The sequence below is a fragment of the Lepeophtheirus salmonis genome, chromosome 14, assembly GCF_016086655.4.
Source record: "Lepeophtheirus salmonis chromosome 14, UVic_Lsal_1.4, whole genome shotgun sequence".
NCBI classification, from domain to species: domain Eukaryota; kingdom Metazoa; phylum Arthropoda; class Copepoda; order Siphonostomatoida; family Caligidae; genus Lepeophtheirus; species Lepeophtheirus salmonis.
Window position 1 is genome coordinate 27,176,252 of NC_052144.2, and position 17,648 is coordinate 27,193,899.

The window sequence follows — 17,648 nt, forward strand, 5'->3', positions numbered from 1 at the left end:
ACAACAGGGATATTTAAGAGCACAATAAACACTTACAACTAAGAATTTAGCAGAAATGTGTACGGCTGCGAAGGAAGTCAGTAACACTTCCATTTCTACTGTCGAGGATCCATCTTCTTCTCCCACTGTCACACCTTTGATTAAGAAGATACCTAGATGAGCTTTTTCGAAGTACTCAACATCTGCAAAATTTAAAAAAATTTGTTATTATCATTCAAAATTTGGGTTGAATGCAACTGTGTGCTCTGGTCCTGATTGTCATTTTAATTCATTGATTCAAAAAACACTAAATTGTCCTCGGTTGCATGGGACCGAAGCATTAAATAATCCTTCAAATTCCTTATTAATTGAAGACAATATAAATTCAATCCTTTTTCTTGTAGATACGGGTGCCCAGGTATCCGTTATATCCCCGACGAATGGTAAAGATTTCATTAATGTTAAAATGCCAACTATCTTTGGTTATGGAGGGAATCCAGTAGAAGTTCTCGGTACTAAAACTCTAAGGGTGCAAATAGAAAATCTATGAACTTTCCAATGGAAATTTATTGTTGTATCTAGAGGCCGCCCTATTTTAGGGGGTGATTTTCTTCATTTCTACAAAATTAATATTGACTTATTCAACAAGAAAATGTTTTTTAATGATCCATGCGTCATTTCAGAATTATGAGAAGCCCAATAGTTTCAATCTCAATACCCTGAAGTTTGCGATGATAAAAAATTCGCTGAATCTTACCCAGCTCATGGAGTTGAACATCACATCGAAACTAAGGGCTTTGCAAAATACCGCAAGCTGGATGGTGTTAAACTCAATTTTGTTAAAAACTAAATTGATGGACATCTAGAAAAGGGAATAATTCGTCCATCTCCTTCAAATTTTTCATCCGCGATTCATGTAGTACGTAAAGCCAAAGGAGGCTGGGGAAGGTGTGCAGATTATCGTCAATTAAATAACATGACGGATCTAGATCGGTTCCTCTTCCAAATTTAAGGGATTTCGTGGCCAACCTTAGAGGGATGAAATTTTAGTAAAATGGACTTGCAGAGAGCTTACAATCAAATACCCATGAGTGAAGACTCCACCAGTAAAACAACTATAATTACCCCATTTGGGTTTTATGAGTACTTGAGAATAACACTTGGGCTTAAAAACAGACATTCCAACGACTCTCCGATTCTGTTTTGAGGGGAATTAAAAATGTCTTCGTGTATCTTGATGATATATTGATTGCTTTTCGGAGAAGGGGTGAACATTGGCAGCTCATAAGTGGGACTCTGTTGAGTTCCTCGGACATTCTATTTCACTGGAGGTGTTTAAACCTCTTAAATCGAAAGTTGAAGCTATTGCAAGAATTTCATCTCCAAAATCGAACGATGATTTACAGATATTTTTAGGTATGGCTCAATTCTATTCACAATTCATCAAAAATTTGTCAAAATGGACAGTGATGTTATATCCAATTTTTAAGAAAAAATTTAAATTCATATGGAATGATGAATGGGAAAGAGCATTTCAAGGTAAAAAACACAGTTGATCTTCAAGTTCTCAATTTTCATTCTTGGACAACTCGTTACCTTTAGCCCTTACAACAGATGCGTCTGATACTGGAATGGGAGCCGTTCTGGAACAGAAAGTGAATGGGCGCTGGCAACCACTAGCATTTTTGTATAAAGCCTTATCTGAAACGCAAAAGAAATATTCAACTTTTGATAGGGAATTACTTGCTATTAAGGAAAGCATTAAACATTTTCTGGTTGGACAAAATTTTAGAGTATTCATAGGTCATAACCCTTTAGTGTCGTCGATAGACATCCACAAACCCTCCTGGACTCCAAGACAAATCCGTACATTTGCATATGTAGCAGAGTTTAATTGCAGGATTGAGCATGTTTCAGGAAATTTAAAACCTCACCGCGGGTATTCTTTCGAGAAATGTCAACAACATCAAATTAGTCCCAATTTTCTTCAGGATGTCATTGAAGATCAAAGACTCCATGACCCTAAATTGTTAAATTTTAAAGTTAGACCTTATCTCAAGTGTGTTTTAGTAACTTTACTTGCAGTCTTCGGCAACGAAGACTTATTTCGTGTCGTAGTGCCCTCTCCAGAACTTCTCCGACGAATTATTCATTCAAACCACAAAGATAATCATCCGGTATTCTAAGGGATTAAGAAGGGTATCACTTTTCTATGCTTGGCCTAAATTACGTTCTGATATTAAAAAATTTACTGAAGAATGCATCGCATGTCAAAAACGAAGCCTTTTAGAACCTCCAAGCCCACTTCCTTTTTCGATCCACCATCAGCGAGACTTGCCTTCCTCCACATTGATATAATTGGCCCGTTCACACTCGTCAAAGGACAGCGCTATGCCCTGACTGTGATGGATCAGTATACAAGGTGGCCGGAAGTGATTTTAATTCCATTCCTAATATCACCTCTAGTACAGTGGCTGGAGTTTTCTTGGACGGTTGGATATCAAGATTTGGAGTACCTGACATCATTGTGTCAGACAGGTACGCAATTCACAAGTGCAATTTGGACGTGTGTTTGCAGGGAACATGGAACCGTTAATAGGACAACCACATCATATCATCCTGAATCAAACAGGCTTATTGAACGGTTCCACAGATCGCTAAAAACTGGGCTCGTTGTACGAATACTAGAAGAGAAAGAAAATTGGATGAATGATCTGCCTGTTGTTTTGTGGGTATTGAGGAATTCAGTACCAATGGATCAAAGATCTAAAGTTACATACTGGTAGCTCTGGATCTTTGGCTTCAGGCTTCTTCGATTTGTATCCTATTCCTAAGATAGATGCCGATGTGGGGCGCCTCTTCGAGACGATGGAGAAGGTGGCTCACGTTCCCCCACGAGTAACCCAGAGAGAAACGTTCGACAATCGTCTGAGAAAGGCTGACTACGTTTTTGTTAAAAATAAGCCAATCAGAGAATCTCTTTCTCCAACCTTCTTGGGTCCTTTTAAAATCCTTGGAAAATACGATCGTTATTTTAAATTGGACCTGGGCGGCTAGGTCCAAAAGATAGACTCCGTCCTGCTTTTGGAATCGCCAGGATCCTACCAGAATTTCCAACTGTGCTCGTTACAAGATCCATTTTATAAATTAATTACTCTTGTTTTTATGTATATATTGTTTGTGTGATCTATTGTTTATTTTCTTTTGTACTAGACAATGAGAAAAAAAAATTGTTTTTTTTTCTTCTTCTTTTTCTTTCGTCCAAGGGGAGTACTGTTGAAGTTTGATTTGATCAAGTTGATCACTTCTTCTTGTTATTATTATCATTTATCTAGGATTTAATCAGTAGATATTTGAACTTTAAATACTTCATATGATGCACAATCACGGGAGAGTTACAACAAACCCTTTTTCTCGTAAATAAAGCAAATCTACAGCCACCACTTACTATAAATTTTGTAAGATTATTATCATTTAATGTTTTAAAGGAATATGCATTATAATTGAGATTACTGAGTTGTTCATTAAAATCTGAACACTTTAAACTGCAAAAAAAAAAATATAATTTATATATTAACAACATTTTAACAAAATTAATACTTTAGATAGATGTGTGCTTGAAATCGCTTAATCATTAATGTAGCCACCCTTAGTGGCAATGATGGATTCTAGACGGTGGCAGAAAGTCGGGCACCTGCTACAGATGTAGTCATCTATCATGGCGTACAGTGCTGGATGACGGTGGTTTTGAGGGCCTTGGCGTTTGGATTTGAACAATAATGCCCTTCTCCTCGACATTTACACAAAATTTGTAGTCGAGAGATTTGTAGTCAGGGTTGCAAAAATTGAGTTCTAAAGAATCATTGAAAACCCCAGGATTCTCTGGGGCTGTTTTATTTCATTCCGCCAGGTCAAGTTTGGCCTTTTTGACAGATTCCATCTTCCTCTTTAACGGTTTTGGGCATGTTGACTGCGTAGACGTAGGTCCTGGTGACAGCCAACTGCATTGTGCGAGTGGAAATTCTTTGATCACGTTCAAGTGTCAATTTCTCTACTTGTACGTAAGTTAGAGAGCTTTGGGTTGTTTTGTTTTGTAACTAATGGTCGATACTTTAATATATCGAAATATAAATTATTTTAAATCACTCACCCCTCCTTAATTATTGAATTAATAAGTGGTCAGATTTCAATGAACCACCCAGTATTGTGAAATAAAAAAATAATTTTTGTCAACTTTTTCTCGATAATTTGAATATAAATTATTTTGAGGGACGATATTTTGTAATAATGAAGAAAGTTAATCATTTTGTCGTTGGCGATATGATATACAAACAATTACATAAAATGTGAAATCATCAATAATATTCATAGTTACATTTAAGTCGCCCAAAGAGGGATCCCAAAACTTCTCCAAATTATTTCCTTAATTTGATTAAGGAAATACCTATCAAAGAACATAAAATTTGCAACTTAGAATCAGAGTTTTTATGTAAGACCATATCTTCTTCTTATATTTTTGTGAATATTATAATTATTAATAATGTTACAAATATCAATATAATCAACTTTTTAGAAAGAATTAGAAGGACCATAAATGGTTATGATCCAGAACTGGAGACTCGTGCTTGCGACTCAAGTAGTATAAAAGTAAGAAAGACCAAGAGTACTTGCAACAGGCTATTTTTTCGAGCATTAAAAAAGTTACCCTATATAGCAAAATTACTTTGAAGAAATTCATCTTTCTTTGAAACACAAAAACTTATTTTATTAGGTAAAAGTATGATTTGAACAACACTGGGTAATCTAAACAAAGAAGTCTAATAAATAAATACTGTTTGATCATTTATAAATACTTGAAAGATACGACTCAATATCATTGAATTCATATCGAAAATAATCTAAGTCTGGGATGATTGAGGAGCATATGTATTATTATTTTATTGTCAAATTGACAATTAATTCATTGATAAAAATATATGACGTGTAATTTTGTAAATAAGTAAATAAAGTCCTATATAAAAATTGATATTCGATGTGCGTGTCAAAATATCTTATTTTTATACCAAGGTGATATTTTGAGAAGGAGGGGAGGGGAGAGATGAAAAAAATAATTTTAAAAGAGTAAAAGCCTTTCCAAAATGGGAGAAACATAGCATAACGAGAAAAGTTTTAGATTAAGTAATTAAGAAACATTTTATGTCTGTCTGATTACATTTATCTAGTTTTATATTATTATACATTTACAGAATGTACACCGCGCTCTTTTTGCCCCTGGAGAGTTCATTTCCCTCTTTTCACCTAAAGACAAATCCCTCCAGATTGTTGGATCATTCCTGGGACTGATTGCCTAATCAATCTTTCTTTTTATACTCTTATGTTTTTTATTGGTTAGATCTGTTTCACTATTCAAGTTTCCGAAGGACTGATACCTTGGTTCTTCAGTCTTACGGTCCTAGCTATCTCTAAAAATATTCTTTAATCATAGCCAAAGAAATAAAAAAATAAAAAATGATAGCTGCAACTTATAATAATTAGTTCTAGCCACACACCTCCTTATTTAAGAATAATCTATCTAATCTTCGAAAGAAGTTATGTTGAATAGCTGAAAGGAAATTGTTAGAAAGTACGTCATTTCAGCTTTTATAGTTATTTTAAATACCGATAAGGACTGGTCGTAGGACTCAAAAAAATTTATCAGGACCAGACTGATATATCATTTATATCTGAATGAAAAAAAATCAACTATGATGTACCTCGTATTCTATTATAGTTTTTAATACAAAGATCATTCAATAATTTACTCATTATCCTAGTAAAAAAGTTATATATTTAAATAATAAATTATTTTTAACGAAACACTCACTTTAACCCTTCACATCTGATACGACCATTTACTACATAGCATTAGGATATTTGTATTTCTCTAAATTGAATATATCAATATTACTTATGATATAATTACTCATTTTGGCGATTTCTCAAATTATCCAGACTTTTAATTAATATTATTTTTTAAATTCATTTTGAACTCTACCAGCAAATTTTCTCATTTTACTGCTTCTAATAATTAAAAAAACATATTCAATAAATATGTGACCTTTTTCTGTGATGTACTTATTTTGGGATCAACTATTTCTCCATGATTTTTTATCGAGATAAATTTGTCAAAGAATGAGTTTTCCTTGTAGCAAAAAGGGGGACGTAAACTTGGGGGAAGGGGGGGGCGAGAAAGCGCGGTGAACTCTCCTATATCCCTTATTTGGTAAAAAATATATTTATTTAAATAATTTGTCAAAAAAGAGTTCAAAAGAACTCAAAATACTCATTCCTAAGTGTATTGCAGTGGAGGAGATGTTTTTTTATTCATTTATTCATATGTTATCTAAATAACACTGTGAAAAGGTAATCAAAAATAAATGTGATTGAATTATAATTTGCAATTTAAAAAAAAAAATCTCTTTAGTTTTATGAATCAATCCAGCAAAAATTATGAATGAAAGCTTATAACATGATTGCATTGAACATATGTGAACAAATAAAACTCGTTTGTAATGTAGTTAATCCCCAAGTCTATTCGATCAATTAAAATATTAACCAGCCAATAGTTACAGTACAAAACAATTTGTTTCCGGGCATACGTGTACATATACATAATAATATGTAAAATATCGAATCAGAAAATATTAGTGATAAACAAACTTTGAAGTGAAGCAAAAACAATTTATGTAACTTTTAAACGTGTCATATTTTAAGGTTCAAAGGGCACTTTTATACTATTTAATTTTAATCACTCTATTGTAGATAGAGAATGTTAGAGAAATATCTTTCTACAAAATAATACTCTTTGGTGCATGCATTTGTATAAATGCAGAAAAAATATGATTAATATTATAGCACAATGTTGTTCATACATATTTATAAAACAAGAGGGATTGACATTCAAATGGTGTTTAATGTATGTTTAAAATTCATTTGTAAGCATGAATGAAGTTTAGTGCATTTTTCATTATATTCATGTGTAAGTTTTCAAAAGTATAAACTATAAAAGAGGATTTTTTATTTTCATTACTATGGTAATATATCTTTCAAATAGGGGAGACTTGAGATAGTTTTAGCACATTTTGTTTTTAAGTCAATTATCCGGAGATGGATTGACTCAGACCCAGACATAAATAATATGTACCCTATGTGTCATATTTCGGTTTACACTGATTCTGATTTGCAGCATTATTAAAAAATACTTCTGGTAGACAGTATGAACAAAATTAAGTATATTCTCATTTATTTATAACTGAAATCGACATTTTGTATGCAACATGGCCTCCCTCAGCCTCAATGAGGGATGGTGTCTTGTACAAAGATTGTCCATGCCTCTTTGATGTCGGACACACAGATCTCAAAGACCTGCGAGGTTTGTTGCAGACAGCTCCATCAACCCTTGCCTAGATGAAATAAACCAAAGAATTAGATCAGGGGAACTGGGAAGTCACATGTTATTAGAGCAAAGAGCCTCAAGTTAACTTTAAGAAATTTTGGGCCTTTTGGCTCCTGTGATAGAGAACTCCATCTTTTTGGAACACTATACAAACCCCTGCATTCCTTCTTGATCCATGGAAATACCTGTTTCCAAATTAGCGTGATATAGACTTGAGAGGTGACCTTCTCGTTGTTCCGATGGGTGGATACTTCTTTCCATCGGACCTGAAGACCTATCATCCACATAATATATTAGAACTATTCAAAAATATACTTTTTTGAATTTTGATATGTCTCTGCATTTTTTACTATGCTTTAAGATTTGAGAAGCTCGAAAAAGATTTTTATGCCTGTAATAGATCTATTAGTGCATTGGCTTAGCATTCTCTTGTTGAGCTGCAAATCACTAGCACTCCCAACAGATTTCCTTGAATTTATCTGGGTTGGATCCATGAAAATATCTCAACATTTTGAAACCCCAGTGTAGTGCAGAATATGAGGAAGGATCTCCAATGAATAATGACATATAATTTTAATTAATTTCATATCTTGAGATAATCCTGTTTCGACGAATAGTTTTTGTAGATACAGTGAAATTATCTAAGTCAGCCCTGCCGGATTTTACACATCTAAAATTTTAGTCTTCTTTGACCTATCCATCTTAAATAAATGTTAATTTGCATGGGGGAATAGTCCTACAAAAAGGTTAGTCATTTGACATCAAAATATGTCCAAGAAATGGCACAAAAAGCCATTCAAAACATATTAATAAATATTATGGGTAGATGGATTCAGTTCAAGATATAAATGGTGACAAAGAAACTACAAACGCATTAAAAGCCCAAGAGATTGATCAACTGATTAAAAATTTACAGGATCAATTTAATAAGTCTACAAAAAAATCAAGGTCTTGACTATCGTTTTGCATATTTGGTCTATAAGGAAAATCCATCATACTTTCAACAAAACATATCCATTTGTCAAGAAGTTAACCATGAACAAAGGAATTTAGGTGGATCCAAATCTAAAAAGGGGCTACATAATTGATAAACATGCTGTCTAAGACGTGATCAACCTTTATAAATCCGAAGATGTGAGCAGGATAATGCCAGTATTAAAAGATACTGTGAGTGTTTATAAGAATGGAACGAAGATCATGAACAAAAGCACCTCATATTATGTAACCAACACGAGGCTCTTCACCTCTACAAACAAACATATCTACAATATTAAAAAAATTGGTTGTGGAAGTGTGCAAAGCTTAGACATAATGAATGTGTGTAGTCGGAAGCTCTGTGACGCATTCTGTATGCCTTTGCCAAATTCACAAAAATATGAAGGTCATTCCATGGAACTAATTTTAGTAAATTGTGTTGGATGTAGAAGTCAGAATATCATAATGTTAGACTGCAATCACTCGATGATTTCATCATTATTCTCCAATGTAATCCTCCTTCTATAGAATGCTGACTCCGTCAAAGTGGATTGTGGGTTGGCAAAATTAAAAATATAATTTTGCAGATTTTGGAAGATAATATGATTGGTAAAATAGCCTATAGTAGATGGACTCACACAAATAGGTCAGAACTTGAAACATTAGTTAAGTGTTGACGAAATTTCGCCGAAGATTGATTAAAAGAGTCGATAGTTTTTCCAATAAATTGCATTCAAATACGACCTCTGGTGGCGTTGTACAACTTTCACAGGATATATGTGATATATGTAAATTTTATCGCCCCTACATTACAGATTCATAACAAAATGATCCCAAGGGCCCTCCTGTCACTTGGTCTCTGAATGCAATCCAATAAATATTGTAACTGTCTTCATAGCCAGGGAGCAATAAATAAATTATGTCCATTTTATATTTTTTAAATTAATATTTCTTTTAATCTTTTGAAATGACCTTTTTTATCAAATTGTATTTTAAGTGTATATATTTAAATTTCTAGAAAGTTATATCCAGTGCGGGACTTTATTCAAGAGCAGGAAAAGTGTTTTCAGTCTGCATTCCTATAACACCGATCCTGTTGCAACTGTTTTTGGTCTTCTCTGCATTTGTATGTGTCCCTAAAAGTCTCAGAACAAAATAATGCAATATATTAATGTTTATCTATATCCATTATTATGAATAATCTCAAATACACATGCTACGAGATAATTATTCTTAGTAAGATATATGGATACTAGGGAATACAATTTAAGAAATCCTGAGGTTTCATTTTCCCTTGATTTTTCTGGGTTTTTACAATACGGGAATTTCCGAGAAAATCCTACATTTAATTATTTGATAATATAAACTTGATTTAATTATTATAATTACCATATAAGATAGATTTAGCTTTTAGCCTGCAGTTTGAGTTTTGAAATCATAACTAATTAAACTATTCCCAACTCTACCAAAAATTTGCTATTTCATCACTTACTATTTAAGTTTTTTATTGTGGGTGGGGTTACATAATCAAAAAAATTAGAACATGAAAAAACCAAATTATTTTTGATAATGATAAAATGAGAATGAAAAATAATAGGCGTAGTAAAAAGAAATCCCCTATTTTTCCGATAGATGGCTTTAGTAATGTATATCTCATGTTGTATAAGTGCGATCTGTTCTTCTCTAGATGGTGCTACAAAGATAAGATTTCCCAGAAAATAAAAACATTTTTGTGATTGTTTGAGGGTGCATCAAGGATGGACACCAGCAAAGAGAAAATCCGGCATATTGTACAGATTTTATTCGATCAAGTGTTAAACACAAGGCAGGATAATTAAAATTTGAATATTGTTTATGTTCCTGATATTGTGACAACCAATCATGCACAATTTTGTTATTGTCGAATCGTTCCGGTAGTTTTTATTTCTAAGATGCACCACGCTCTGAAAGGACAATTGTCGATACTGTGGATAAAATAAGAGAAATTGTCGGGCCCGTCCATCATGTAAGCACAGTTTTGATTGCCAAGGATTTAAATTTAATGAATTTGTTTTTACCAAACCTTGTGTACGTATGTATAGCACAAATCAAAAATGTGTTCAATTTTTTATACATATTATAATTAATACTTTGTATAACAATTGTTAAGACCAAAAAAATTGGTCAATAAATTGAGATCGAAAAAAAATCAATACATAAAGGGGTACCGAAAAAATCAGTCCATGGTCTGGACCGAAAAATCGGTTGAGAAAAAATAAATTAAGGCCAAACCGAAAAAAAAAAAAAGTCAATCTTAACTCTAATAATTATGTACATATATTTATTAATTGAACAAATTAGTGAACAAAATTTAATTATTTTTTTGTCCTATATGAAAGTTAATCTGCATATTTAATTTCAATATCATTTTAATTCAAATTGTCTCTCAGCTTCTTACTCAGTAGAGTACAAATAATTCGATTTTACTTCTTCATACATTAATATTAATTTATTCTAAATATATTTTGTTCAATTACAGGGGCACCCTCAGTCCAGTATCTCCAGACTGTGAAATAATTACAACAACTAGTCCCACTCGATATTCAAGTTTAGGAGATGAAAAAATACCTTATGCTCCAGAGGAACGGAACAAATTTAAATCGAAACACTCTACTGATGAATCTCCACAAACCCCTTCCCCACGAAAGGAAAGGTAAAATGAATACTTTAAAAAAAACATTTGACAGATTGTAGAGGTGGCGATCTTGTACGAGTTGTAACTTGTATAAGCAGATTGCAGAAGCTACAATTTCAACATCTAAATACGCTGTATTTCAATACAACATTCATCATGAATGTGTATGAGTATTGTTTACTTATATTAGTTAGAGCTAGTGTGGCGCCGTCTTGCGATAAATAATAATACAACTTGCTAAATGATAATATTGGTTCAATAATTAATATAAGGGATACCAGATCTAGGGCGTAACCTCATCCTTTTTATGGATAAAATAAAATGGCAGGCTCTTAGTCAATATATACCTACTGTATATTTTATTCTTCAACACATCCTTGTTTCTCCTATATTTATAAATAAAGTCGTATAATAAATATTAACCCAAAATCATCATAATTTTAATCCTAAAAAAAGTACATGTTGCAATCGTAATATATACTTGTACTTTTTTTTCAGCCTTTGCATGACATATATTCTTCAATAAAGATTTATGCATAAGTAGGGTGATTTATACGATGAATTTAGTAATCACTTTTTATTTTATTTTTCAATTAATACTATGGACCTTCACAGATTCTTATTAGTAATTATGTTGAGTACAAAGTATAATTAATATATTATCTGTCTCTTCTACTACTTGTAATCTAAAGTTTTACTAAAAGTCGATATCTCTTTATATATGAGATATAATGAAAGATTTGATTTGGGATGCTTCTGTTTGATTTTCAATGTTGAAATAAAACAAATATTTAAAATTAGACAAAAGTATCTTATTTAAGTATTTCATTTGTTATGACAAAAAGTATTTGTTAGAGAAAGACTAGAATTAAGGATTGACTTGGAAGTAATTCCTGCAAATGTATTAATGACTCTATTTCACTGTATTGAAAGAGTTGCTCCGGATATTTAGTAGAATACTTCTTCAAAAATCAATCCCTAAACTCATCTTATAAAACGGATTTTCTGTTATGGGATTATTTACAAAAATTATAAAAGATCATATGTTAGCCATAAGTTGAAACAATCATTCAAAGTATCTATTTTAATTGAAAGTTGTTCTTATTTTAGTATTGAATTTTGATGATTTGGCGTAGATACACATTTTGCTACGTGGCTTATAAGACAAGGAAAAAAAAAAAGATTTATTAAATAAGAAAATAAATTGTATATATTGAAAAAGAATCTGCCTTCTTATTTCCCTTAATTGTATATTTAAGCTATTTTTTGGCCAATTTAATAATGTGAAAAAAAAAAAAACCGTCAAAATTTGATTATGTTATTCTTGATTTTTTTTTCTAAGGGTAGCTTTAGTAAACAACTTTAAGAATACTTTTTATAGTTAATAACAAATGTATATCAAAATTATATAATGCAAAAAAACAAATATTACTTTTTTTTATACGTATTGACTAAATACGGAATCTTTGCATTTTTTCTCAAACTTTGATCGTAGAACAATGAAATTTTGCATTATTTATTTTCTTACCAAATGATAACTTTCTGCAGAAGTTGTAAACGATTTTTTTTTTCAATTTAAGAACAAACCATGCTAGTGTATAAAATCCAAACTTGTTAACTACATTCATACATTTATTTTCTCTAAAATTTACCAAAGCCTGAAACCTACATCAATACCAAACGATCCAGAATCGGCTAAACCTATAACAAAACGAGGACTTCGTCGTCAAAGTACTGCCTATGATGAAATACTTTCAGTTCGTCCTCCATCGAACGGTTTAACAGGTAATAATTTACTTCCAATTTGGGATGATGAAAAGGAAAATGGAATTCAGGAAAGTGTAAATGTTGTAAATGATGTTCGTGATGAACTCATTGTCTTTGAAACGAATGGAACAAATAAATTCCTACATCCTCCTCCTGATTACCATAACAATTCCAGGAGCATAAGTTCAACCTTTAAAAAAAGACATGAACCTTGGGCACTTAGCGTTAATGAATCTCTGGAAAAGGCTAAAGGTGAGATCAGGCATGACTGAGATCCCTTAAAATGATTATTTTATAAAATAGTTTCTTTGTTTAATATATTTATATAAAACTTTTGTTTTGGCCACGAGGTTTTTCTTCGTTTTCCTTTATGTCCATCCTTTGAGCAAGCAATTACTATGACCAAAAGAAATTTACTTATATATGCTTATATAGAAAAAGCTGTAACCTATGGATAATTTAGGGAAATCCCTCTAAAACCCAGTTAATCAAAAAAAAAAAAAAAATATTTGATGACACCAAATCAGTCCTGGCCAAACTTTACTTTTTTTTTGATGGGGGGGTAGTGGAAATACAATTCCCCATAAATTATAGATTCACAAAATTGTGTACCTCTTTTATAATAATTTTTTTGGATAAAATGGATCATATTTTTACTTTAGAATAGATCAATTTCGACAAATGAGGTTTAATCCTCACAGAAGATACGTAGCAATAAAAAATAAAAAAATTATTGCAGTCGTTAAAGAAATAAACATCTATTTTCAGGGTGCTTTGATTACTTTTGTTAACAATTTTGTAATTACTTTTGACCTTTTAATTAAGATGGTGCCAACATAGTTTTTAGTTGTATTTTTATTTATTGAAAAATCAAACATTTTCATAATTCCGTCATACCTTTTGCCCTGAAAAATCATAAAAGTTCTTAAAAAAAGATAAATAAATAAAGTTTCTAGATTCAAAACAATATTTTAAATATATATGTATGTATATTACTTTGAATCGTAGAATATGACTTCTAAGTAGCTAAAACTAAGGAATAATCTGAAAACTATCCAAATACATTAGATATGAAATACATTTAGAATGGCATTAATCTTCTAAAATATTATTTACTCATTGCAATTAGCAATATAAATTAGTTATATTTAATTTGGAAACTTTAGTCCCCCAATATTTATTATTTTTATTGAAGATTTTTAGGATAGTTTTGCTTTCTAGGGCTTCAATAACAATAATCAGTGTAGATTTAAGCGTTTTAAGATTGGAATTTTGTTGCATAGGATAATTTTTACTTTCTAAAAAAATATTTAATTGACCACACAACAAGCAACAGTTCCAAAAACATTTTTTGAATAAATTGAAAATTGATCAGGGTCTATAACAATTAATTTTCTTTTGAATGCACTTTAAGAAAGTTGAGGGGATGTCCATCACCCACAGAATATGTCTACATACGTATATATAAGTACAAATAGTTTAATATGCTTGCTCTCACTTTGTCCAATCTTTACATCTGTTTTTCAGCACTATTTTATTAGAAAAATAAAATTATTTTACATTAACTGTTAATGAATCAATAATGTGAGTTATTCCTAGGATCTGTTTTTTTAATTCAAATACATTTTTTAGTTCAAATTTATAATGAGCGTTTTCATCAGCGTTCAGCCGTCTAAATTTTTTGTTTCAGCCATCTTGAGGGCTTAAACAAACACAAAAATATACATCCTTTTTCTTTTATACTTACACCTTAAACCTCTATTAAAAATATATGTACTAAAACATGTATTAAGCGATCAGGCAAGGGATTGTTTAGTGTATGTTACCTCTTAAACCGGATTTGGTATTTTTAAATTATTCAAAAGTTGAAAATAGAGGATAAATTAGGCTGTAATGAAGGAAAACATTCATTTATGTGTATACAATATAAATTTATGAAATTGTCAAGGGAGGGTCTATAAGTCTATAGCCGATCTTTGTTGTGTACTCCACAGTCTATCTAAAGTGGCCATTCACAGGTGCATCTATGAACTGAGGCAGAAGCTACGTGATAGTTTGTTTGACTTTTGGCCGCAGATTACCGGACATACTTTACCCTCTGCTATTGATAATCGTTTTTTATAAGGCGGTTTGTGAGGTGTGTAAGAAATAAAATGTATTTAATTATTTAATAAATAGTTAAACGATCATAATAATTACGTCGTTTAAAATTTGTATCATTTTTTAAACTATTCTATCCATTTTGTACTCAAAATATTTTTATGAGTATAAAATTTTTATAAAATAATCTTAACTACATGAGCTTTTTACTAAATATAAACTGTCATTCTTATAGCAAAAACAATTTTTTTAAATTTTTGATATAAATTTCTATGATGTATCAATTATTTTATGGAAATTTGGAGAATCAAATGAGTAGTTATCAATTTGGATGAGGCTGGGTGTATTATGAAAATAATAGCTACAATATTTTTTTTTACCTACAGTATTTTGGATCAGTCCTCACATTTAATCAAATAAATAATCCAGGCAATCAAAAGACAAACAAGGGAATGCCTTTTAAACAAAACTGTTAATTAAATTGAATGCCCCAATATTTAAAATCGCAAAAAATACGAATAAATCCTAAACAAAGCTTGATCAAAATAAATAAATAATTGAATAAAACCAGATAATTAAGGAGCATACTAAAAAGGATTGGTGACAATATGAAGATTCAAAGGAATGAGAAGGATTTTTAATTATTTTTTGTGTGTGTACGAATGTGTTCTTTTGGCGGACTCATTCATACATAAGTATTGAGTGATAATTAATATTAACTCATTAGGAAGGTACAAAAAATGTATTTAATTATATGATAAACAGTTGAAGGATAATAATAACTACGTCGTTTTAGATATGTAACTATTCCTTCCAGCTAATGTATTCAACCTTCAGTCCCAAATAAGCAGGGGCAAGACTTTTTGTTGAGCGCGAGGAGAAGGCGGAAGCGAGACTTATGACATTATTCAATTAGTACCCTCGTTAACATCAACTACTTGTAGTATGATATTTTTGGGGAAAATTAATTACAAATATAAAGAGGAGTACCATTTTAGATTTATAATAGCATTAGTTCAGGTAAAACGAGTTATTCTTCTATATAGAGGGATAATATTATCTACTGGTACACATTTTATTATTTTCAATCCGGAATTATATTGGGGCAAAATTACAAAGAGGAGAACAAGACGTTTTATTTCTGAAAAGCTAAGACACTAAGATTATAATTTTTCTCAAAGCCCACAAAAATTCCGGCAAAGTTATCCCCTTTTCTAATTAAAAATATTTCACCATTGATGCCACTGTAAATAAGCAGAATAGCCGTTACATCACATCTGAATATCCAAACAATGTCTCAGCTTCAGTGGGACATGTCTTCAGGACAAAAAATTGTGCCGAGCTTTATTATCAGATGATTTTGTGAAATAAATGTCTTTATAAAACCTCTTGTTTCAATTTATTTCTAGAAAGATTGAAAAAATAAAATGTTTACTACTAGATAAGATCAACTCTTTATAGATATATATATATATATAAGGATGGGATTTTTAGAGAACACAAGAAAAAAGTGGTAGTAAAACTTATGGTATTCCTGAATGCAGACCTTGGTTAACATCAAATTTTGTTAAGAGAAAATGAATTACTGCTTATTAGGGAAACCATCTACATTTTAATTAACATTTGTGCAGGGAAAATAATATTTAAATATAAATGTATTTTTTAAGGCATTTTTAAAACAATTTATCTATCACATTGTGGATCATTCTTCGTTTGGACGGATATAATATCACCACGATGATCCATTGAAGAATGAACAAAAAATAAAATAGAGCACACGGACCAACCATTTTTCTTTTTGAATGAGAAATTGTATTTTTTTATACAAAACTTCCATCCCTAGATATATATATCAAATGATTGTCTTTATTGTATCTCACAACCTTTTATTAAAAAATAGGCTCAAAATCAGTTGGTCGTTGATAATTCTTCCAAACTCTTATGGAATTATTATTTTACTAGCGGACTACCTGACATTGCTCAAAGTTATTATGCATCCACAAACAAACTTTGCTTTAATAATATAGATATGTACTTTCCTTTAACAACACATACTTGCTGCTAAATTGTTATTTCTTAAATAATATACATAGGCAAGTATTCTATGATTTTCAGCGCACACTCAAAAACAAGGTTTCGACAAACTAACGAATTTGCATTATTAATCACGATAATTGTAGGAATTTGCTTTAGAGTTTAGTGGCTATTTCCTTTAAAAAAAGTTATAACGAAGATATTTTTATATTAATAAATTATATAAGATCTCAGTTAGACTCGAATGCTATTAATTTCTTTGATTTTTCGCAGAGTATATTAGTTGTGCTTCTCTATTTAATTCATTTCAAAGAGCAGCAGTTTTAATTAAAATATGTAAATTCACTTAATCCTTTAATTTTGACGTATTTTTATGTTTTAAATTATATATGAGTCTTTTAAGATGTGAACCATGAATTTTGTTCATGTGCTTTATGTAAAGAATGTAAAAAACTGTAATTTTCATCAGAATAGTTAATGATATTAATATTTAAAACATCTAAAACAATTGTCTGGTTATATACCTTTAATGGAATATTCGACTTTTCTTTGAAAGCTCTTCATTTCACTTTTACTTCTGCCTATTTAATTTGAGCAATTTGCTTGTAAATAGAATGTAAACATTTATAGAATATTTGAAATAGTTAATATTTAATACTGTAATTCCATGAAAATTCATGTAAT

The 17,648-nt window shown here is 30.9% G+C and overlaps 1 protein-coding gene and 1 long non-coding RNA gene across 7 annotated transcripts in view; one reads left to right on the plus strand and one right to left on the minus strand.

Moving 5' to 3' along the window:
- rsh (Rap GTPase activating protein radish) overlaps positions 1-17,648 on the plus strand; it is a 223,403-nt gene that overhangs the window by 155,779 nt on the left and 49,976 nt on the right. For 3 of the 5 annotated variants that reach the window (XM_040724920.2, XM_071893237.1, XM_071893236.1), the window contains 2 exons: positions 10,908-11,081; positions 12,721-13,082. In XM_040724920.2, coding sequence (XP_040580854.2) covers positions 10,908-11,081; positions 12,721-13,082 — 536 coding nt within the window. The remainder of the gene's footprint in view (positions 1-10,907; positions 11,082-12,720; positions 13,083-17,648) is intronic. The other 2 variants (XM_071893238.1, XM_071893239.1) reach the window with 1 other exon arrangement.
- Positions 182-3,194, minus strand: LOC139907126 (uncharacterized). Of its 2 annotated transcripts, none has more exons than XR_011783467.1 (7): positions 2,760-3,194; positions 2,273-2,663; positions 2,059-2,200; positions 1,914-2,001; positions 1,566-1,680; positions 1,065-1,359; positions 182-1,008 (listed from the first exon to the last, which is right to left on the minus strand). It is a non-coding gene; the product is annotated as an uncharacterized lncRNA (long non-coding RNA). The 2 variants fall into 2 exon arrangements; XR_011783466.1 differs by having other exon boundaries at positions 1,576-1,680; positions 2,760-3,190.